Here is a 25,404-nt window from a genome sequence, read left to right as displayed (position 1 = left end):
GTGCAACATGCTCCTAAAGATGAACTTGTCCTATAACTGATATATTTCCAGGAGAGTTTGTTCTGTTGTGAAAAAAAAAATTACTGTCAGGATCACCAGGTGAAAATAAAGAAAAGAAAGCCTAAGAAAGGAAACTAATGCAGCCATCACATCTAAAAACTGGCAAGCTGCATTATAATAAATGTTTACTTTGGGGATTAATACCATTTTAGTTGTTTCTATTAGTCAGTTTAACCACGCCTTATTTTTAAGTAAACGTTTATGTATTTTTTTAGACCAGAAGATTTTAAAATGAAACTTTCCTGCAAGAAACATGGAGGCACCCATTGCTGACTTTTTGTGGAAATGGCAGTGATCTGGCTAATTTTTTGCTGACGTACTGGCTGAGTCAGTGATTATTCATATCAGGAAACACAACTTGTAACTCCTTACCTGTTTATGTATTCTTTCTGCCTTGCAGCACTGGGGTCCTCAGTCTGAATCCATACCAGGAGACTACCTGTATGGAAATATCAATTCCTGTGATTGTGTGGGTTTCCTCTGGGTACTCTGGTTTCCTCCCACACTCCAAAAACCTGCAGCTTGGTTTATTGACTCCAGTCCAGTCTGGCCCTAGTGTGTTTGTATGTGAGATAAGGACCTTAAAAATTCTAAGCTCCTTGAGGTCAGGGACTGATGGGAATGTACAGTGCTGCATAAATTGTCAGCAATATATGAATACCTGTAATAGATCAAATAATAAATACGAAGAAACGTGTTTTCTGTGCAAATGCAAGACATGTAAGGTCTCATGCACACTGGGCATTTTAAAAACGGAAGTAGCGTTAGCTGTATAAAGTCACGTTAAAATTGTGAGTTTTTCTGTGTTTTTTTAGCGTTTTTGCAGTAGTGTCTAGCTATGTCTTTTCTGTATTAGCGTTTTTTAGCACAAAACAAAATTTTGGCTCAAAAACACTAGTTTGCCACATTTTACTGCGTTTACCACTGTTAGAGCGTTTTTACAGCTAAAACACCCTCTTGAAACCCACTATTTCTGTGGGGGGGTTTTCAGTCAGAAAACATCCCTGGCAAAAAACATTGATTAAAGCCTGTGTGTGCATGGACACATAGGTTAACATGCTGGGGAGTTTACTGGCTGTAGAAAAAAGTCAGAAGCCAAATGCCGCAGCTGTAAAAAACGCCCAGTGTGCATGTGGCAAGTTAATAGAAATGCTCCATATACAGTAACAAATGCAATGTAGGTGTGTGTTAAATTTCATATATTTTTAATTTGCATTCTGTGGAAAGGTTTCATCTATACTATTCCATTGTGTTAAGGCACAAGTATCTGTGCATACAGTGCATGGCCATTCCATTTGACTTTCACATTATTGCGTACATACAGTGCACCACAGTACACACCTCAATGTACAACTGTGAGCACTTGTACTTGTATGGATTGTAATGCAATGGGGGTTATTTACTAAAACCTGAGCATGCAAAATCTGGTGCGGCTCTGCATAGAAACCAATTGGCTTCCAAATTCTATTGCCAAAGCTTAATTGAACATGCTGAATTTAGAAGCTGATTGGCTACCATGTACAGCTGCACCAGATTCTGAGTACTCCAGTTTTAGTAAATCTCTCCCAATGTGTTGGTAGAAATGGTGAAGGTGCATTTTTACCTGCATTGCAGTGCATGGACAGCCATTTTACAAACAAAAGCTGCCTTAATCCAGTACATGTTAATGCCCATGAGCAGGGGCGAACTGACAACTCATGGGGCCCCCCGGCAATAGGGGATCATGGGGCCCCTGTGTCCTTGCCCAAACTCAAAAAAGCCTATGAAAAAGGTACCAGGGGCATCTCATGGGGCCCCCTACTGACCCCGGGCCCTCGGGCAGTGCCCGAGTTTCCAAATGGTCAGTCCGCCCCTGCCCATGAGTAAATGTACTGCAACAATACATGTCCAACCATAAAGATAAAGCCTTACCAGCACAGTTTATATATCAAATCACAATTTATTTGAACCCCAATGTAATAACAGAACATAAAACTTCTCCTTAATAAAAACAAATTGGGACCTATTTTCAACCACTCTCCATCATCATGTAGTAATTGATCATATCTGAACCAGGAAAAATTCAACTTCCATGATGCAACATCATGTTGATGTGGTTGGATGGGCAGCTATACCATATTTTTTCAAGGGCATCAGAAAGCATATTGACTTTTTCACCTTTGCTATTAAAGTAAGTGCAAATAACAACTGGTGATATTTAGTCATTTCAATAGCACTTCAATTTAAATGAGAACAGAGTTCCTCTTTAAGTTGAAGTCACAGTAAAGGAAAAGCCGTGTTTGCCTGTTTGCCTAAGGAAATTCTTCCAGCAGTCGAGAAAGAATGTGGATACTTGTGCTAATGATCCCAAATCTGTTAATGTGGTTTCTCCAGTTAAATTGATTCATGAATTTTGAAGAGAACATTACCTAATGAATTTTCTTTGAATAGAAAGCAATTAAAAGGACAAATCAGACTGATTAACCCCACCATCAACCCACCGCCACAGTACGGCACAGGGTTTGAAATTCTATCATAGGGAAAAACTAGAGCAGATTTGCTATCTTTTTGCCCTCTGCTAATCCATGTAAATTAATGAACAAAAAAGTTAATTTCTTTGGTGACCTTCGTCTGGTATCACCTGGATTATGCTTATGTTTAATTTGCTTAATGTTATAATATTAAAAGACTAAACATATTTTTCTCCCTAACAAAGTGATTATCATTCCCTGCAGTCTCAAGTCATTTTTGCACTCACTTAACCCATATGAAAAGTGCACTCTTCCCTTCCGGCAAACTTCTGTAACTTTGAAAGTATGAGAGTTCAATGACTATTTTGTATATGGATTCAAATACATATGTGTCGTTTGGGGGTGTCTGCGTGCTTGTATGTACATATATATATATATATATATATATATATATATACACACACACAACAGTATATGTGTGTGTGTATATATATATGTGTGTGCGTATGAATGTATGTGTGTATATACAGTTGCAAGAAAAAGTATGTGAACCCCTTGGGATTACGTAGAGTTTTGCATGAACAGGGCATAAAATGTGCTCTGAACGTCATCTAAGTCACAACAATAGAAGAACACAGTCTGCTGAATATAATACTACACAAACATTAGATGTTGCCATGGTTTAATTGCACATAACATATAAACATTCACAGTGCAGGGAGGAAAAAGTATGTGAACCTTTGGACTTAATAACTGGTTGACCCTCCTTTGGCAGCAATAACCTCAAACAAACGTTTCCTGTAGTTGCAGATCAGACCTGCACAACGATCTGGAGTAATTTTGGACCACTCTTCTTCACAAAACTGTTTCAGTGTAGCAATATTCTTGGGATGTCTGGTGTGAATCGCTCTCTTAAGGTCATGCCACAGCATTTCAATTGGGTTGAGGTCAGGACTCTGACTGGGCCACTCCAGAAAGCGTATTCTGTGCTGTTGCAGCCATTGTTTTGTTGAATTACTTGTATGCTTTGGGTCATTGTCCTGTTGCATCACCCATCCTCTGCGGAGCTTCAGTTGGCAGACAGATGGTCGTACATTTTCCTGAAAAATGTCTTGATAAACTCAGGAATTCATTTTCCCATCAATGACAACAATCCGTCCAGGCCCTGAGGCAGCAAAGCAGCCCCAAACCATGATGCTCCCTCCGCCATGTTTTACAGTGGGGATGAGGTTTTGATGTTGGTGTGCTGTGCCTTTTTTTCTCCACACATAGTGTTGTGTGTTCTTCCCAAACAACTCAATCTTGGTTTCATCTGTCCACAGTATATTTTGCCAGTAGTGCTGTGGAACATCCAGCTGCTCTTTTGCAAACTTCAAACGTGCTGCAATATTCTTTTTGGACAGCAATGGCTTCCTCCGTGGTATCCTCCCATGTACTCCATTCTTGTTTAATGTTTTCCTTATTGTAGATGTGTCAACAAAAATGTTAGCATGTGCCAGAGATTTCTGTAGGTCTTTAGCTGACACTCTGGGATTCTTCTTTACCTCATGCAGCATTCTGCGCTGTGCTCTTGCAGTCATTTTTACAGGACGACCACGCCTAGGGAGAGTAGCAACAGTGCTAAACTTTCTCCATTTGTAGACAGTCTGTCTTACTGTGGACACATGAACATCAAGGCTTTTGGAGATACTTTTGTATCCCTTTCCAGCTTCATGCAAGTCAACAATTCTTGATCGTAGGTCTTCTGAGAGCTCTTTTCTGCGAGGCATGGTTCACATCAGACAGTGCTTCTTGAAACCAGTAAACCCAAAACAGGTGTGTGTTTTTTAAGGGCAGGACAGCTGTCAGCAACACATCCAATATCATCACACTGATTGGAGTCAAGGTTGGCTCACTCCTGGCTCCAATTAGCTCTGGGAGAAGTCATTAAGCTGGGGCCTCACATACTTTTTCCTCCCTGCACTGTGAATGTTTATATGTTATGTGCAATTAAACGGTTGCAAAATCTAATGTTTGTGTAGTATTATGTTCAGCAGACTGTGTTCTTCTATTGTTGTGACTTAGATGACGTTCAGAGCACATTTTATGCCCAATTCATGCAAAACTCCACGTAATCCCAAGGGGTTCACATACTTTTTCTTGCAACTGTATATATAAAATGTGTGTGTGTCTTTAAAGTTGGTGATCCTTTTCTTAGGTGCACGTATCCATTACTTGTTAGACCCCCTCAAAGTAAGCAGAGAGTAAACCCTAAATAGATAACATTTAGTTTGCTAAAGTACTGTGCATCATAAACAATTGCCCCTTTTTTTAATTAATTTTTTGCACTTCATTTTTGGTCTCAGTACTGCTAATTTCCTTCAGCCTCCTCGAACCACTTCCTGTCTACATGCACTCCCACCAGTGTCAGCTACCAGTCTCTCAGGACTTTACTTATAGTTACAACGGTGGACCATGCAAGCAAAATGTCGGTCAACAAGGTCGCTTTTAGTTTGTTCCAGGGGTGCATTTAACAGGATGACACTGCAGCAGCACAGCTGACACCCTATGATGGGAAGTGCCTGAATTAGGCAGGATCACCAGGTAATGTTTTAAAGTAGAACTAAATTCAGAACGATTTCTTTCATTTTTGATAGTGTAAGGGAGGCTTCTAACCTCTGTAAAGTTTATTTTTACTATCTGTGTCTCATTGGGCAGATTTTCCTTCACTTCCTGTCCCATAGCCAAAACAGGAAGTGAGAGAAAATCCCTCTAGCGTTAAGGAATCCCTAGATGTCAGCAGAATGAGTGTCCCCATTGTAAAATATCCCCTTTATTCCTATTTCAGGGACAACGCAAAATTTGGGATTTTCTTTTACCTTCACTTTCATTGATAATGATAAACAGAACAAATGGAGAGGGTGAATCTCCCCAACGGGAGCACAGACATCATTAACCACCTCCTGCCCACCATATAGTCCAATGACGGGCGCAAGGTGGTTCTCTCGTTCTGATCTTTCAACGGCCTTCCATTCTCACTGCGCATGCTCGACTCAGGGAGCGCGCGGCGATCAGCGGTGCTCTGTGTCCCTCGGACACAGCGGATCACCGATCACGGAAAGAGCCGAAGATGTCGGCTTGGTCATGTGATCAGCTGTATCCAATCACAGCTGATCACATGTAAACAGGGAAATGCCGGTTATCGACATTTCTCTCCTCTCGAGCTGTCACGCTGACTGCTCGAGAGGAGAGGAGAGCCGGTAATCGGCATTCAGCGGAGGGGACATGTACACTGATCATCAGGGCACTGATGATCAGTGTGGCCCCAGAAGTGCCACCTGTCAGTGTCCATCAGTGCCAGCTGTCAGTGCTGAACAGTGCCACGTGCCAGTGCCCATCAGTGCCACATCAATGCCACATATCAGTACCTACCAGTGCACATCAATGCCACATATCAGTGCCCATCTGAGCTGCCCTTCAGTGTCACCCATCAGTGCCAGTCAGTGCCACCTATCAGTGCCAGCCAGTGCCGCCTATCAGTGCCAGTCAGTGCCGCCTATCAGTGCGCGTCAGTGCCACCTAACCCTGCTAGTCAGTGCCACCTAACAGTGCCAGTCAGTGCAACCTAACAGTGCCAGTCAGTGCCGCCTATCAGTGCCATATATCAGTGCTGCCTTTCAGTGCCAATCAGTGATGCCTGTCAATGCCCATCAGTGCCACCTACCAGTGCCTCCCTATCAGTGTCCATCAGTGCATCTTATCAGTGCCCATCACTACAGCCTCATTAGCGCACATCAGTGAAGGAGAAAAATCACTTATTTACAAACTTTTATAACAAAAACTAAGAAAAAACATTTTTTTTTCAAAATTTTCAGTGGCTTTTGGTTTGTTTAAGAAAAAATAAAAAAAACCCAGAGGTGATTACCACCAAAATAAAGCTCTATCTGTCACAAAAAAATGATAAAATTTCATATGGGTACAGTGTTGCATGACCGCGCAATTGTCATTCAAAGTGTGACAGTGCAGAGAGCTGGAAATTGGCCTGGATAGGAAGGGGGTATAAGTGCCCTGTAGGTAAGCAGTTAAAATCCTGACAATGTTCTAATCCCTCTCCACTCTATCCAAAACGAAGAAAAAAAGGTTTTTCCTTTTGTCACACTATTGAAAGATTTAAATGTAGATTTGAAGAGACTAAATCAATTTTGAAATTATAGTAACATCAAATAAAATATGTTGCACATTGTATGCATTATGCATCATATGAAATTTTATTTGTGTGTTAAAAGAGAAGTATAGCCAAAGCTTTTTTTGGCTGTACATTTCCTATCGATTGCCGAAGTACAGTTTTCTCTGAACTCTTGTGACACGTTTTTCATGTCACTCAGCTGATCCAGGGATGGGAATATGATAACCGAAAAAACACAACCCATTTCCTTCAGAGTTCTATGGTCACAACATTCACTTTCATTTTATTACAGCAACGTCGTAACAAGCAATACATAATAGTTCAATTTGGCAATCCAGTGTAAATTTACTTAAAAATCTCCTTTTATATTGTGAGTTCTGCCTGTCTGCTGGCTATCTCTTTCCACAACTTGCTGGATTCCCTACATTCTTTGCACCTTCTCTTCTGCTGTTTACTTTCAATTTCCAAGGACCACCATATCCCATGGTACCCTGCTATATGCAAGCAGTGATTCCTGTACTGACTCTGCCTCCTGAAATTCCTCCTCTCAGCACCTCCATAGCCTTTGAATTGTGTTACACAGCAGTGCCTATGTACAGGACATAGTAAATATGTGTCACTGAACTGAAGGAAGGAAGTTGATGTGTGGGGATCTTCTCAAACTTTAAAGTGGTTCTAAAGGCTGAAGTTTTTTTTTTGTTTTTTTTTTTACCTTAAAGCAGAGTTCCACCCAAAAGGGGAAGTTCAGCCTTAAGGCTTTGTCTCCCGCTCCCCATTAAGGATTGGCACCTTTGGGGAGTGTGTATCCAAATCTGACAGGTACCCGCTCCCAGGTCCACTGCGATTGCCTAGGAAGTGGAAGTTGTCCTCCCTCCCCATAGTCTTCTGGGACACGTGACATGTCCCAGAAAACTACAGGACCATTTACAAAACGCAGTGCTTCTCGCGCATGCACAGTGGGCACCCAGCTGTGAAGCTGCAAGCTATATTGCCAAAAGTATTGGGACGCCTGCCTTTACACGCACATGAACTTTAATGGACTCCCAGTCTTAGTCCATAGGGTTCAGTATTGAGTTGGCCCACCCTTTGCAGCTATAACAGCTTCATCTCTTCTGGGAAGGCCGTCCACAAGGTTTAGGAGTGTGTCTATGGGAAGGTTTGACCATTCTTCCAGAAGCGCATTTGTGAGTTCAGGCACTGATGTCGAACAAGAAGGCCTGGCTTGCAGTCTCTACTCTAATTCATCCCAGAGGAGTTCTATCCGGTTGAGGACAGGCCAGTCAAGTTCCTCCACCCCAAACTCGCTCATCCATATCTTTATGGACCTTGCTTTGTGCACTAGTGCGCAGTCATGTTGGAACAGGAAGGGGCCATCCCCAAACTGTTTCCACAAAGTTGGGAGCATGAAATTGTCAAAAATATCTTAGTATGCTGATGCCTTAAGAGTTCCCTTCACTGGAACTAAGAGGCCAAGCCCAACCCCTGATAAACAACCCCACACCATTACCCCCCTTTCACACTTGGCACAATTTAGTCACGCAAGTACCATTCTCCTGGCAACCGCCAAACCCAGACACGTCCATCTGGGTTCACAGGCTTGGATACAGCTGCTCGGACATGGAAACCCATTCCATTAAGCTCTCTACACGCTGTTGTTGTGCTAATATGAAGGCCACATGAAGTTTGGAGGTCTTTAGCTATTGACTTGTCGACTTTGCAGCGTGCTCTTCAGCATGCGCTGACCCCGCTCTGTCATTTTACGTGGCCTACCACTTCATGGCTGAGTTGCTGTTGTTCCCAGTTGCTTCCACTTTGTTATAATACCTCTAACAGTTGACAGTGGAATATTTAGTAGTAAGGAAATGTCACAGATGGACTTATTGCACAGGTGGTAACCTATCACGGTACCACGCTTGAATTCACTGAGCTCCTAAAAGTGTCCCATTCTTTCACAAATGTTTGTAGAAGCAGTCTGCATGCCTAGGAGTTTGATTTTATACACATGTGGCCATGGAGGTTATTGAAACACCTGAATCCAATGACTTGGAGGGGTGTCCCAATACTTTTGGCAATATAGTGTATGTTGCCTCCTCACCACCTGTAAAACACACTCAGTTCAATTTTCAGAGGAGCAGCAGTGCCTGCTACACTTTTGAATAAGCCCTTAGTTGCATTGGGCAGCAGCACCCTTAGGGCTCATTCACATGTAAAGTTGTGGGGTAGTAAAACTCAGTGATTCGATCACAATTTTACCACCCCCAATCCCTACCCCCTTTAGCTGCTTAGGCAGCAGTCAACGGTGTACACATTGAAATATGGGGATATATTCCCAACACAGGGTGGTTACTGCGGGGATATGGACAACGCTCCAAAGTGCCACGTCCTTTTCAAACTATTTTGGAAGAGAGAGACCCTTTGTGGACTTTATAGGCACTACAACAATTATAAATAAAAGTATTACTTTATTAGACATACATAAACATACAACAATACATACAATTAAGCGAATGTAGCGAATTTTATTAATTGTATGTATTATTGTACGTTTATGTAGCATACAATAGTATATACTCAGTACAGATACATGTTATGTTAACAGGTTCCACAATGAAGGCATACCGTATCTCGGCAAAGATTTAAGAGAGGGTGCTCTAGTAATGGTAGATATAGTAGCTTACCTTCATTGTGGAACCTGTTAACATTACATGTATCTGTGCTGAGTATATACTATTGTATGTTACAGGAGTAACACACTCTGTAGTGAATTTTATTAATTGTATGTTTTATTGTACGTTTATGTATGTCTAGCAAAGTAATACTTTTAGTTATTATTGTTGTAGTGCCTATAAAGTCCACAAAGGGTCTCTCTCTTCCAAAAAAGGTGTATACATGCTGCAGCAGACATTAAACCCCTTGTTGCTTTTGGTGGGTGCCACCACCTGCCAATCATGGCCTCATTCACTTGAATGGGTCATGCTTGGCAGGTGCTACACAACCGACCATGATAGGGTGTATAATTCCTTTTGCGGCTGTGACGTGTGCACCCCTGGCCCCTGCAGATAAAGGGGCTGCGGTTGTGGCGGGGGTGGTAAAAATAAACTTTAACTATGGGGTTTTACCACCCCCAAACTGCAAATGCAAATTAACCCTTACTGCTCTGAGCACCCAATAAGGCTGCTTTCACACTGATGTGCTGTGGTTTACCTGCTCCTGGGACAGGAGCCAGCACTACAGAGGAGGCATTGGCTTCTGCGGCTCTTGCTCCCTACTACAGCTCCAACTTTACAAGTACCGTAGTTCCTCTGCATGGCACTCTGATACTCTGGCGGGTCAAAAAACCCAGACAGTGATCTACCAGTCACCTGGCTGTGATCTACTGGTTGCTGACCCCTGACCTAGGATAACCTAAAAAAAAAACAAAAGCAAAAATTGTTTACCTTTATCAGATGCTTTTTTTATGGACCCTTTAGCAAGGAAACATTCTAGGTACTTTTCTTTGTTTATGAGATTGCTGGGTACCTGTGTAGTTAACCCTATCTGTACTGTGCAAGCAGGTCTTCTATAACAATTGTAACTAGTTTTGAACACTGTCTGTCCTAACAAATGGTTAAAGGTGTAGAGGCTGGTTTTCCTGCATTATATGTTAATGAGGACAGACTTGGGACAGGCTCACTTTGACATCCATGCAGTCAGCCATGACAACTTCTCCTGAGAAACATCTGAAGGGTAAGAAATATTTTTAAAAAATTTGATGGCAAAAGTGGAAATACGCTTTAAGTGTTGTGGGCAGAGTTAGGTGTGACCATTCATTGATAGGGCTGTCATATGTGCCAACATGTAAGCAGCTATAGCACCAGCAATGGTGACAATGATTTAATTACCGAAGGAAGAGTATTGTCATCGTATCAAGGAAAGTGCTGATTGAAGCTAGGTTCACACTCATGCGGTGCGGTACATCACATGTGATTCGCACAGGAACCGCAAGGCATTCTTGTACAAATCACATGCAAATTGTGTGCGGTGCAATTTGAGACATACATTATGTATGGCTCAAGTCGCACCGCATCCACACCAAAAAGGTGCAGGACCCTTTTTTGGGTCCGCACTAAAATCGGATTGCATGGGTATTCACACCTATGCAATCCAATTCTGCACATCGCACCGCGTTTTGCGGACCGATTTCGGGGTGTTGTTAACTTAACATACACACCCGCAGCGGTTCGCATAAACGGGGTGCGATTCTGATGCGGTGTGGAATTCGCACAGAAAACGCTGCCAATTCCAGACCGCATCAGTGTGAACCCAGGCTCAATTTTTATACTATCAGCAGGTAAGAGGCATTTACAAAAGGTGTTAGAGGGTAAGTTTTAGGCTCCATGTACACGAGCATACCCTGATCGCCGGCCACGGGAAAATGCAAAACCGCTGAAAAATCGTGGTACAGCAGTTGTGGCATTTTGCCGCGATTTGCGTTTTCCCGTGGTCGGCAGTCAAAATGTTCCTATCCTGAACGTGATTCGTCTGCGTTCAGGAGAGGGAGGTTTAACCTCACCTAAACTTGGCAGCTCCTAAATGCTGCTAATAGCCTCTGTGTACATGGACACATAGGTTTTTATGAAGTTTAGGAGCTTTTGCAAAAAAAAATGCCAAAAGCTCCTGAACTCGAGTTTAGAAGCTGCTCGTGTACATGAAGCCTTAGGCTGCATTCAACCATGGGCATTTTGAATTGCAGGCAGAATTTCCATGATTCTGCCTGCGATTTCAAAATGCTCTGCTAAAATGATAAGTCATGGAACCGCGTGTTCAGGTGTGCGCTGCAATCACGGCAAACCACATTTTGTAAAATGTGTCTCCCAAAAGAAGTTTATCTCACAGCGGAACTGCATCGAGTTTTCAGGTGTCATTAAACGAATGACACCTGAACTCACAGTTCCATGATTTGTCATTTTAGCAGAACATTTTGAAACGGTAGGCAGAATTGCGGCAATTCTGCCCACGATTCAAAACACCCATGTGTGAATGCAGCCTTGAGGCTCCCTAAAATGGGAATGATGAACGTGTTTTAGCCTCCTCTGTCAAGTAATAAGCTGTTATCGGTAATAGATGTTAAGTGGGGACAAGTGCAATGTGTCCGTATTCAGAATATTTTAGGCATAAAACTATCTTGAGGTTGTGAGAATGCGGTCATGTATGTATAGTATTGAAATAAGCTGACTGGCAGCCAAGCGTATCATGTGCAGCTTTATCAAAGACTTGCCTGGATTTATATAGTGGATGGGAGGAAACACATGTTTCAGCTGACATAAATCATTCTGAGCAGCCCACAAATCACAGCTCTTGATGTGTGTAAAGATTTGTCTACTCAAGCTGTAAAATGAAAAGTCATTTGAAGTGCCTTTAAACCCCATCTATTGTGTAACAAGCTGCTTTCACAGTGAGTGTATGACAGTCACACCACAATGTACAGTATGTGTTCACATCAAAATGTCTGTTGTGTCAGATGCTGCTACAGACAGCTAGTCATTAGATGACTACATGTGCCATATCCCCTTGCCAAAGATTGGCGTGTTTGGGACTGGTAAAAATGAACTATTAGCCATAACAGGTTCGGTGGTAATCTGCTTTCTGTATAGTTTTCTTTTGTCCAGTCTTCTTTTTAAAAAGACCTCTTAACTACATGGGGGCAGAGGATGCAACTGCTGTGGGGCCCATGAGGTCTGGGGTACACCTCCAACTGTTACTTCCCCTGTGCACATACACTCCATAACAGGGGCAGACTGACATCTCATGGGGCCCCCTGGCAATAGGGGATCATGGGGCCTTTGTGTCCTCACCCACACTCAAGCCACACCCAAAAAAGGCTATGAAAGGTACCAGGTGCATCTCATGGGGCCCCCTACTGACCCCGGGCCCTCGGGCAGTGCCCAAGTTCCCAAATGGTCAGTCCGCCCCTGCTCCATAGTATGCTGAATAAAGCAGCATTTCTGTTGGCAGCGGCATAATCAAGAAAGCTAATCTTGCATATGTAAATTAGGCACCTCAAGATGTTAACTGCAATTAGTTGCTACAGAGTGTGCTGAGGATTTTCAAAACACAGGATCCCATAGGCAATGTTGATTTGTTGGAAAACTTGACACTTAGGCACATCCCACACTGTTCTGGGGTCCTCAGGAACCTGTTGGAAAAAAATGCCCGAAAAAGTTCACCAGGACCTGTTGAAAAATACCCCAGAAATGTAATTTCCTGTTTGTGTGATAGTTTCACTGATTTTCTCACACATATGCACTAAGATACATAAGATACATTTTAAGGCATCCTCTGCAATAGGAATTTCATTTTAGGTGAGATACTTCCTAAGGGTTAAGTAGTTAAAGGAATGGACTCACCCTAACTTTCTTCCTTAGAACACTGAAAGTGCACCAGGTGATAATAATGAACCAGACCCTCTCAGTCAGTTTTTCTTCAACACAGAAAAGGGTAGGGGTCTGCTACAAAGTTTGTTAAAATCCTTGCAATGTACACAGATATCTCAGAGGGGATTGTTTTTTTTTCTAAACAAAAGTGGAGCTACACTGTAAAACTAAATTGTGGCCAAGTATTTAAATTTACAGTTAAAATGCAAATATCTCAACTGTTTAAACTGCCGAGAAATTTGCAATTCTGTTACGCCCTTTTCTTTGTGATCCAGTAAATGTTCCAATGTTTCAGTGACCGCATTATGGAACACAGTACAGCCGGCTGTGCTGAGGAATATTTAAAGGTGGTAAAAAGAAAGAAAGTTTTGAAGTATTGGTATATAGCACCCTCCTAGTTTAGCTAGGGGGTTCTAGATCCTAATGGTTAGACAGGAGCTGGTTAGCAGCTCAGGTGTGATAGCCATAGGGGTCGGTCAAATTGTGGTCAGGACTAAGAGACTCTGCAGGCCAGCCCCTCTGGAATTTCCCCCTGTTCTGAGGCTTTCAGAGAAAGGCCTTGGAGGCAGTGGGTGGATCTGAGGAGTGGCTGGCTGTACTATTGAGGGAACTCAGCCAATCCCCAACAGGCTTTGCAAGGGGCTGGGGCTCCCTTAAACGTTTATGAGCCTGCTCAGTAGCAGGAGTGTGAGGAGCCAGATAGGGAAAGGAGCACTCTGGTGGGAAACCAGATTAGCCCTCTACTAGTGACTGTTCACCTCATTTAAAGGGCCAGGAGCGAGATCCTCTGCTCAGAAAAACCTCCAGATTGCTTGGTGAAGAGAAGTTCATCTAGGGTCTGGGGCAGTACAACAAGGAGGAGCTGGCTAGCGCTCCAACAGAGACTGTGTTGCAGAAGAGAAGCTTGTGAATAGTTCCAGGATGTTTGCACTCATTTCTTGGTTCCCTTGGGCATCCTATACACACCTTACCCTATCCCAATTAAATCTCTTCAATAAATAACAAAACCAAAGCTCAAGGACTGATTTTATGATTCTGGATGCAAGCTTGTGTGGAGAATGTGAATTGCCTGGCTGTGCAGGACTATAGGGGGGCCCTTTTCATCAAAAACCCCTAAGGGTGTAGTGCTACAGGTACATCAGTATTTAAAAGAACAAATGAAACCAGCGCTCAAATCTTCATGCAGATTAAAAGGAATTCTGAATGCCAAACGTTGAGGTGCAGCCCTTCAGAGATCGGGAAATCTAGGTACTGGTGAACAAAAACAAACCCTGCAGCCTGTCCCATCAAGGGTGTATTATTCCATTGGACTGTCTTTACGGACTACCTGCTCTGTTTTTATTCCCTTTTGATTTGTGAGTATATATCTATAGTTTTTAATAAATACATGGTGTACCACGGTAATGCACGATGAGAGTGCACCATTGTTTGTTTTTGTTCAACATCAGTATTTAAAGATACCTTTAATAATTTGATAGATCAATAATGTGATCTAATTACGCCTTTTATATTTGCTTGGAATTCAGAGGGGATGTTTGTCAGATAAAGATTGGACATCGAATATGAATATTTTGCATTTTCAATACAGTCAGCAGGTGGCGCTCGTGGCTCTTTTTCACGCTTTCCTTAGCTCCCTTTTTAGTCTATTGTGCATACAGCTCAAAAGCTCAGGCTGAAATGTTCACACAAAATGTGGATGATTTGTATCAGCTATTGATATTATTGGACAGTTCTATCTGAGGTTTCTGTGAGCATGCTAGATAGGAAATGGTTTGTGCTGTGCCCCCATTAGCTTTGTGAATCCTTTGAAGTAGGGATGCACTGATCATTTTTTTGATCGGTGAATATAAGTACCGATACTTTCGGTCAAGTACTCGCTAATACTTTGTGGTCCTATTTGTGTCAATACAAAATGTATGCACTACAAAGAATGGAATGCGATTTGAACAGGAATGCTGTTTTGGTCCAAATCACATGCTATATGAACTCAAATCACATGCTATTCTTTGTGGTGCAATTTTCATCCATACATTTTGTATTGGGGCAAATTGCACCGCAAAGTATCGGTTTGAGTATCAGGAACACTTTCACGAGTTTGAGTACTCGTGAAAATACTCAGTATTAGCCCTGATATTGCATCTCTACTTTGGAGCATAATAATGTTACTTTGTAAAACAAACACTTTATGAATTAAGTAAAAACAATATATATATATATATATATATATATATATAAAACAGTATACGTACAGTATACATAAATTAGTTTAGAAAATTAACCCCCACACTCCATCCCTGCAGTGGGTGTGAGAATGTGGATGACTGTTTTATACAGAGACCATTTTAAAAACTGACTACCCCTCCAAACTATAAAATGAAATGCCATTAGGCCTCAACCCGAAAATGCTAATGCATGCTTTAAATTAAGTTGGGTAAGTCTCTGTAGTTCTTTTTGAAAGAAACTCTGATTATGTGAAACATTACACAGCATATTGTATTAATGTACAGAAAATGCATTATAGTAAAGACAGAATCTTCCACTTAGCACTTAATTTCCATAGGATTTCAATAAGCATACTGGAGTGAGCTGCCTTAATACCATTATAATAGGCATGGGTAAGGATCTGCACTATAGTACAATTAAAAACCCTTGAATTGTATGTTTTATTTTTTGAGTTTCACTTAAAAATGTAATTATATGTTTCATCTTAGACTCCTTCACAAAAACTGTGCTACTGACGCTTCTTAAAAATGTGAAAATGGGAGAAACTGTTACCTATAAGGGGCTGGCTGAAGTTGTAGGGAACGCAAAAGCCATGAGAGCGGTCGGAGGGGCCATGAGGAGCAACCCAGTAAGTGGAAACCATTTTTTAGCACCTGTTTGCCATCTTATTTAAATGTGCAGTACAGTATTGTGGAGCTTTGTACCAAAAAGTGACCGAAGGCAAGCCATGCACAAATTTTGATTCATACTATTATCAGTCAAATCAGTCGAATTCAGCAGCAGATTAATGCAGTTCTACTGGGTTGGATATAATGGATTATTTAGGTAGAATTTATTGAAACTGACAGATCAAATCTGGAAAAACTGTGTGGCCTGCTTTAAATATGAACAGAACTATACAGAATACAGGAGTTCAAATGATGCATATGTCCAAATCTGAAAGGACTGTAAGCTGACATCACTATTGTGTATCACTGGTTAAACCATCTGGTGCTTCTGGTAGTTATGCATTTTTTGGGGTAATTAAAAGACATGACATGAGCACAGCGTTCCCATCCCATATCTGCCCATTGCTAATCTGAACATGGCTATAGAAAATGTGCAATATTTGTATTGTCTGTGTTAGAGTTCTTATGAGCTTCCATGTTGTGAACAGCACAAATTAGCTTGCATTTAGAGTCCAATCACACAAATGTCTGTGCTAGAATTCAGCCACTGGTGTGCGTTAGGATGACAGCTGTGATCATGGATTCCTCCTTTTTTTTTTTTTTTTTTTTTTATGAGCTTTATTGACATTTCATTTGGTTCTGTTTGCTGCAGCATGGTGCCAGGAAATAGATTGTGTCACACCACAGTGCACTAAAATAAAATACTGCTTGACATACTTTTTTCAGCTCACACCACCACAACCATCGCCTGATAGAGAATGAAACATTTTGCTTTGTCTTGTGGTGGGACTGCACTGAGGTAGCTGCCCAGCACAGTCCTACTGCACCTGGTGTGAAAGGGTTCTTGATAAAAGAAAATCTGCATTTGGCACTATGATTACTGTAATGAACACTAGGTCACATATACATTGATCAGCATAAACGAGAACACCCCAACAGATTTTTCAGAAAACCTTTACTTTTCTTTCAGAATCAACATTTTCTATGGGGCACTATGTTAATAAAGATTCCCACAAATTCAGGCCATTGATTGCAAACAATATTTGTTAATTTGGACACACAAAAAAATATTTTTTCCTAACAAATTCATTCAAGACCATATTGCAAAAATGAATACACCCCAATGAAAGTCTTAGGAGCAAAGCTAAATTTTAGAGAACAAAATCCTAAATAACAAGAATTCAACTACAGGTGAGTCTAATTATTGATTACACAGATGTCCAGCAGACAGTTGATTATAAAAGGGTGTTACTTAACAAAGAAAACCTCTTCCCATTCCATGCTGTCGGCAATGGCAGCACATGGAAGAGAAATGCCACAAGGATTGAGAAAGAAAATAATTTCTTTACACAAGAAAGGTGAAGGCTGCAAGAAGATCAGCTAATCTTTACTTATTAGTCAGAATACTGTAGCAAAAGTGATACAAAAATGTAACAAAGATGGAACTGCAACCATCTCACACAGACATCCAGGCCATCAATGGAAGTTAACACCTCAACAGTAGCATCTTCTGATGAGAAGGATTGAAGAAAATCACCATGCAAGTTGACTGCAGTTAGCTAAAGAAGTAGAAAGCCAAACTGGGCTGATTGTTTGCCATGACACAATTCAGCGTACACTGCAGGCAAAAGGCATGCATGGGTGTTGTCCACAAAAAAAGCCTCTCCTAAAGCCCATGCACAAAAAAGCTTGTCTAGAATTTGTCAGGGCCCGCGCTGAAAAAGAACACTACTGGGACTCTGTACTCTGGAATGATGAGACCAAGATAAATGCTTTTGGAACTGATAGCTTCAAACCAGTATGGTGTGGCAAAAGTGAGGAGTACAAAGAAAAATGCATGGTGCCTACAGTGAAACATGGTGGTGGTAGTGTCCTTCTATGGAGCTGCATTAGTATTGCTGGTGTCTGGGAGCTGCATTTCATTGATGGTATCATGAATTCACAGATGTACTGCTTTATATTGAAAGAGAAGATGCTACCATCACTCTGTGCCCTTGCTCGTCATGCACTTTTCCAACATGACAATCATCCAAAACGCACATCTAAGGCCACTGTTGCATTTCTGAAGAAGAACAAGGTGAAAGTGATTCAGTGGCCAAGTATGTCTCCTGATCTGAACCTAATCGAACACCTATAGGGCATTCTGAAGAGACAAGTTGAGCATCACTCTCCACCCAGCATCCAGGCTCTAAAAGAGGTCGTTCTTGAAGAATGGAAAAAGATTGTTCATTCCATGCCTAGAAGACTTGGTTCTGTCCTTACAAATCATAGAGGTCATACAAAATACTAGATGGAGTAGTTTTTGTTGTGGGGTGTATTAATTTTTGCATTGAATAATTTGAGTACAAGTGAAGGTTTTGTAATCTAAATTACAGGTCCATATATATTTGGCACAGTTTTCATACTTTTGGCTCTGTATATCACCAGAATAAATTAAAATGTAACAATCCAAATTAATTTGAAGTGTAGACTTTCAGCTTTTATTCAAGGGGTTGAACATAAATATCAAGTACAAAAAGCAACCATTTTGTGTATAAAAAGCAACCATTTTTATACACAGTCCCTCCATTTTCAGGGGCTCAAATGTAATTGGACAAATGAATAAAATCAAATAAAATGTTTATTTTTAATGCAAATAGCACACTTGAAATGAACTCTGGACCTTTTATCTGCTCATTGTAATTGGGATAATGAGGGAATAACACGCACCTGGCCATGGAACAGCTGAGAAGCCAATTGTCCCATTACTTTTTGTCCCTTAACAAGTGGGAGGCACATATGCAAACTGTTATAATTCCTACACCGTTCACCTGATTTGGATGTAAATACCCTCAAATTAAAGCTGACAGTCTGCAGTTAAAGCACATCTTGTTTGTTTCATTTCAAATCCATTGTCGTGGTGTATAGAGCTAAAATGTTAGAATTGTGTCAATGTCCCAATATTTATAGACCTGACTGTATGCTGAACAATGTAAATGTGTAGCTTTCTAAGATTTAGATGTTGCTAAGAGTTAAATGTTTTCTCTTTTCTTACAGTCCAGTTCTGCTCTTGTTTAGCCACTGGAAGCTCTCTCTCAGACCCTTGTAGTGTGTGTGAATTCTGACCTCAGCATTACCACACAACCTTATTGAAAAACAGTTCAGGATACTAATGAACCAAAACAAGCTTTAAAGCTTGGGTCTCATACTGGTTCTGGGGATTTGGTCCTTAACAGTGTGCCCATTAGCTGTTACTGTATACACATACTAGAAATCAGTGTGTAATATGCTGACACATTGGAGAATACATAATCGTATCATTAACTAAACTAAATTTTATTCCATGTCACAAAAAATGTCACATTCAATTCATAAGTTATTTATTCAAAGATACACTTCATCAAACGTGAATATTCCTCATTTAACCGCCTCCCGCCCGCCATATAAGGAAATGACGGGTGCAAGGTGGTTCTCATTCTGGGAGGACGTCACATGATGTCCTCCCACTCTAACCACGCGTGCGCGCCCCTGGGGGCACGCAGCGCAGCGATCGGTGGTGCACTGTGTACTTGGGATACAGCGGATCACCGATCAATGGAAAGAGCTGATGACATCAGCTCTGTCATGTGATCAACTATGTCCAATCACAGCTGATCGCATGTAAATAAGGAAATGCCAGTTATCGGCATTCCTCTCCTCACGAGCTGTCACGCTGACAGCTCGTGAGTAGAGGAGAGCCGGTAATCGGCATTACTCAGAGGGGACATGTGCACTGATCATCAGGGTGCCCTGATGATCAGTGTAGCCCCATCAATGCCACCTGTCAGTGCCCATCAATGCCACCTGCCAGTGCCACATCAATGCCACATATCAGTGCCTACCAGTGCACATTGATGACACATATCAGTGCCCATCTGAGCTGCCTTTCAGTGCTGCCAATCAGTGCCACCTATCAGTGCCTGTCAGTGCCACCTAACAGTGCCAGTCAGTGCCATATATGAGTACTGCCTTTCAGTGCCCATCAGTGATGCCTGTCGATGCCCATCAGTGTCACCTCCCAGTGCCTCCTCATCAGTGCCCATCAATGCTGCCTATCAGTGCCCATCAGTGCAGCCTCATTAGCGCACATTAGTGAAGGAGAAAAATCACTTATTTACAAAATTTATAACAGAAACTAAGAAAAAAGGTGGGTTTTTTTTTCCAAATTTTCAGTTTTTGGTTTGTTTAGCAAAAAATAAAAAACCCAGAGGTGATTAAATACCACCAAAATAAAGCTTTATCTGTCTCAAAAAAATGATAAAAAATTCATATGGGTACAATGTTGCATGATTGCGCAATTGTCATTCAAACTGCGACAGCACTGAAAGCTGAAAATTGGCCTGGGCAGGAAGGGGGTATAAGTGCCATGTAGGCAAGTGGTCAAATTGATGCAATGAAATGGCCGACTGCTGAATGGCTCTCATTTTTCACCCTAACATTTATCTTGGAGTCCAACATGCTCCATGGAAGGTGACCAATAGGTATCTGAAGTAGATTGCCATTCAGAGCAGGTGGAAGTTTGGTCAAGTTTCTACACAGGATTATTATAGTCAACAATGGCAGCTCCTATAATCCTATCAGGACAGGTTCCCCTTAAAAGTCATCGAAGTGGAATTTGTGACTTCAGCACAGCTGCAGTTTTAACGAATGGCATTACAGTTTGCCTTTACTTGTTGCTTGAAGTCTCTCTTAGTCTTAATCACTGAAATAAGAGGACATTTGGGCGGGGGATTATAATGATGTCAGCTCACTTTAACCCTTTGAGGCTGTCGTGGCACAGTTATTAGAATGATTTATTTTCCCAGCTCTGTCTTATGTCACTTCTGCCACCTTCTGTGCCACCCCAACAAGTCAAAACCGCATTCCACCTCAATTATTTTTAATTGTTGACAGATTTCACTCACACGTCCTGTAAGCTTTTTTTTTTTTTTTCAGCCCCAGCCTGAGATCTTAACAAAGCAAACTTGGCCACACATGGGTGTCAACATGAGGCTAATGCATGGATACAGTGTCCATTTTACATTTGTGACTCACCAAGGAATGCTGGCATTGAGCTGACCCACATACCCAGAGTGGAAAAGTCTAAGTCCAATGGGCAGCTTCCAGCGGTGAAGGATATAGATACTGGAGAGCTGCCACGTTTGTTGCACAAAAGATCCATGCATATGTTCCTACAAGGAAAGTGCACAGGGTTTAACAAAGGATTAACGTAAAAGTGCCTGTGCCAGGGAAAGCCGAGACAGACACTACTCATATACAGTGCTATTATTAAAAGACTGCTGAAGGAAGATAGACAAAACACCCTGTAGTTCCATATTGTAATACTTTTAGAAGTTGTGAAATCATTGTAATTCGATGAATTACCGGAAAGGTGTCATTTATATAAAGTTGTTACATGCTGAAGTCTGAAATAAGGCTTTCAGTGGCTAATATGGAATCTGACAGGCTGGAAGGCAGATAATTAGATTGGCTTATAGGAACGAGTATGCTTAGATTATATTTCAGCAGGATGGTGCAGCGTTACTGCCGTCAGAGGCACCCTGGTGCTTTTCTTCCAATGGAAGCACTGCTAATCCTCATCCTAACAAAAATGCCCCCCTCTTGACATTTTGGCTGCTGTTCCCAGTACTTTGTGGAATAACAGAGCAGATATAAGTATAGTTTCTTCATGCTACAGCACAGTGCATGGAAAAAAAACACTTAATAGGCAATACCAGCCAAAAGTGGAAAAGAAAGTTTAGAACCTCTGTCAGGTTATAACTTTTTATATACAGACTAGGAAGACTTCCCCTCACTTCCTGCATGGTTAACGAAATATAAAGCAAGAGTTACTTCAATGGGGCCAAACAGAGGAATAGATACATGACAGAACTTCTAACCTTTTCCCACTCTACTAAATATATGTGCTTACCGCTTTTCCTGTTATAAAGATACACCTATTTCCTATACAGGTGACCACGCGTAAAAAAATCATAAATGGGTTACAAACAGCAATATAAACCTGACAGAGATTCCAATCTTTCCTTCTTCCATACAAATCTAACTTGTTTTAAGTGTTGTCCAAACTTTGGTAAGACTGCTTTTGGATGTCCCATAGTTAAAGAGGAAGGATACTGTGCCGTTTACTGTATGACTAGGAAAATAGGGTTTTTGACTTACAGAAAATACTATCAGGACCGAGTAAACAATGAATCAAGAAGGGCTTGACAGACAGACAACAGCTTGTACCACCTTACGCCCAAAACTGGCATCAGAAGAGGCCTGAACATCCAGCTGGTAAAACTTAAGAAATGTATAAAATCCTATCCTTTAGACCATAGGTGTGAATGATAAAAGAGGGAATCTGATTGCCTAAAGGAGGCTGTAGCCAAGATGTAGACTCTCACGCATGAACCATGTCAAGGCAGTGGAGAGACAAAATACTTGGGGATGTTTCAGAGTGGAACATAAGGAGGGAATCATAATGTCCTAGTTAGGGGGGAAGAAGGAAACCACCTTTGGTAGAAAAGAGGCCTTAGGCCTCAGGACAGCCTTGTACTTGTGTAACACTAGTAAAGGCTCCTTACAGAAAAAGGCTGCTGGAGACTGTCCGCACAGATGTGATAGCAAAGAGAAAGGATACCTTGCTAGTAAGGTCAGATAAGAGAATAGGTTCCAAGAGAAGCCTCCGATGGTCTGAGAGAACCTGGTTAAGGTGTCACAGGGGGGAAACCGTAGAGGGAAAAATGTATGCGAACCACTGCAAAAATTCCTTACCAAATAAAACAAGGCTAACGGTCTCTGAAACGGAACAACCAAGGCCAGATGCTGACCCGGGACCAGAGTAGAGGAAGGACAGGATATGTCCCATGGAGTACTTCCTGTATTAACATTTCTTGGTATTGCATCACGCAAAATGGTCTTTCCAGGTGCAGACTGCACTTCCCAGTGAAATGGAAAGGTTTAGATTAGTTGGAACTGTTTCTGTGAAATCAACAGAGTGTCCACTGTGAAGGCCTGTGGATCCCTGCACCTAGCAACATACAGTACTTGATCAATTTGTTGTTAATTCAGGACTTCATAAGATTTATGTCCAGCATCCCCACCTGTGGCAGAGTGCTTGGAACACCTTTGTTTGGAGAGCCCATTCCCCAGCTCCAGACAGTGGCGACTGAAAAAGTAAATTTTCCACATCTAGGATGTAGACTGCAGACAGGGCTATAACTTGTAATCACTCCCAAGAGCGAATCCAGTCCACTACCTTTTGAGCGGTGTGATTTCTGGTGTCTCTGGTGTTGGCTGAGTGCCAACAGCAAAACGCAGATAGCATTGGTGAAAAAGTTAAAATGGGAATGTGCAAATAAGCATAGCGGATGTTCACTAAGACCAGAAAATTCACAGTAAAGAGGGAGGCGACGACTGACTTGGCCAATTCCATGCAGAAGTTTTGAAGCCAGCCAGGGGAACAAATTGAGAATTTCTATATACAGAATGAACCAAACTCCTTCAATTGGCTTGTGAAATTTTTCTGGGAGGAGTACTTATACTCCCCCTGTGATGTCCTCGATGTACTTATCTGAAGAGGGACCAAACAGTCATCTTCCCTCAAAGAACAGAAGGCCAAGGCTTTTCTTGAATTGGAGTACCATTGAGGGAACTGTGAAGCCATCTATGCCTGGCACTATAGACTGTTGAAAACAGGTAAGTGTCCAAAGATTGCTGTGCTGTTCTGGAGAGCTGAAAGTTGTAGGTGCTATTAGGATGCGTGCGCCCTGAAAAAGATTATGGTATGCACATGGCCAATGAAGCGACTGAAGACGAGGCCTTGCAGTTGCACCAGATGCAACAGACCTGCACCAGACTGCAGGAAATAATGGCACCAACTTTAAACAGCTGGCATCTCCTGCTCCATGACTGCAACACACCATTAAGGCTGGGGAGCCGCAAATGCCGCATACAACTGCTAACATGTATGCCATACGTTCATGCGTTGATGGATGCTGACTTAGCAGCAATTGGGGTTTACTGAAGTATGGGCACATACAGCCATTCACTTTATTGGTGGCTGTACATGGCACCTATGATTCCACAGGCAAAGGAAAGCTTTGGGAATTTTATGCTCAAGGAGTTTTAAGTTAATAAATAACCAGGTGCATGGGACCTTAAATGTTGCAGCCTGTACTTTTTCACCTTTGACATAGGAGAAAGCCCTCCACTGACTGCAGCAGATGTCTTCACACTCTGGGCAGGATTTAAGGGACCAGACCACATCCTGGCTTTATCTTTTTTATGTTGGGTATACCCTCAAAGAGGTCTTCAGGGATGGGGTTCTGCCCTTTTGGCTAACCACAGCCTTGGACTGATATAGCACCCTGCAGCTAACACAACAATATTTACCACATGCCAAGGTTTTGGCACCACATGATATTCAGTGCCCAAAGCAAATGTTACAAGCCAGCCTTACACCCTCCCTAGATGGGGATCGGGGTACGACCACCAAGGCTGAGCAAAGTAGTAAACCGTAAGCTGCAGAAAGAAGCCACAATAACTGTATTGCAGCCAGGAATATTGATAGAAGAACCTTTGAAAGCAAAAACCTGCACATGAATGTTTTAAGCTTCTACAAAGAGAGAGACGAGGTCCATCACCTAAGCACACTAAACAAGAACAGAGACTAGCTGGGAGTGTGAGGGGTTATATAAGGAGTGTCCCCACAGCTTTCTTTTTTTTTTGCCAGTGTCCAATCAACTGAGGATAGCTGAATATAACTCATGGTTAAAGACTGTGCCCTGTACTGTAAGACTAAAAACAGGTGGGGTGTAAAAATGCATGTGCATTTGGGAGAAAAACATGAATGGGCCCTTAATGTTAGATTTTTATGGCACTGTAAGCTGCCCTTAAAGGAAGAGGTTTGTTATTCAATCAATTAATTATTTCTAGACGGAAGATATTTTACATATATATATATATATATATATATATATATATATAATTATTTATTATTATTATACAGTATTTATAAAGCGCCAATAGTTCGCTCAGCGCTGTACATTACAGAGGGGGACAGAACATGTGACAGAACAATACCAATACAATGCAAAACATGAGGGGATTGAGGGCCCTGCTCTTTCGAGCTTACATATATATATATATATATATATATATATACACACACACAGTATATATTTTTATATTTATTATATATCTGTGTGTACCTTAAGATTACAGTTCCAGGATCCTGTACTGTACCTTAATACTTTCATCGGATAATGCTTCCTGTTCTAGTATGAAAAGAGTGAAATTAGAAAGTCGTGAAGGTGCATTTAAATTGTAATGTACCTGGAAGTCCTGTGGAATGCTTTGTAATATTATTACTGTATAAATAAAACATTCTTACTTTATAGCGTTAGCGACTTTTTCCTCTGCAA

The 25,404-nt window shown here is 41.6% G+C and overlaps 1 protein-coding gene across 3 annotated transcripts in view; it reads left to right on the top strand.

Moving 5' to 3' along the window:
• Window positions 1-25,404, top strand: part of MGMT (O-6-methylguanine-DNA methyltransferase) — a 625,576-nt gene that overhangs the window by 561,582 nt on the left and 38,590 nt on the right. For all 3 annotated transcript variants that reach the window (XM_089669522.1, XM_089669514.1, XM_089669506.1), the window contains one exon: window positions 15,800-15,939. In XM_089669522.1, coding sequence (XP_089525648.1) covers window positions 15,800-15,939 — 140 coding nt within the window. The remainder of the gene's footprint in view (window positions 1-15,799; window positions 15,940-25,404) is intronic.

Source organism: Staurois parvus, unplaced genomic scaffold, assembly GCF_062004578.1.
Source record: "Staurois parvus isolate SC_StPar_1 unplaced genomic scaffold, SC_StPar_1.0 ptg000009l, whole genome shotgun sequence".
NCBI lineage: Eukaryota > Metazoa > Chordata > Amphibia > Anura > Ranidae > Staurois > Staurois parvus.
Note: the sequence above shows the minus strand (reverse complement) of the source record. Positions and strands in the feature narration are given on the sequence as shown.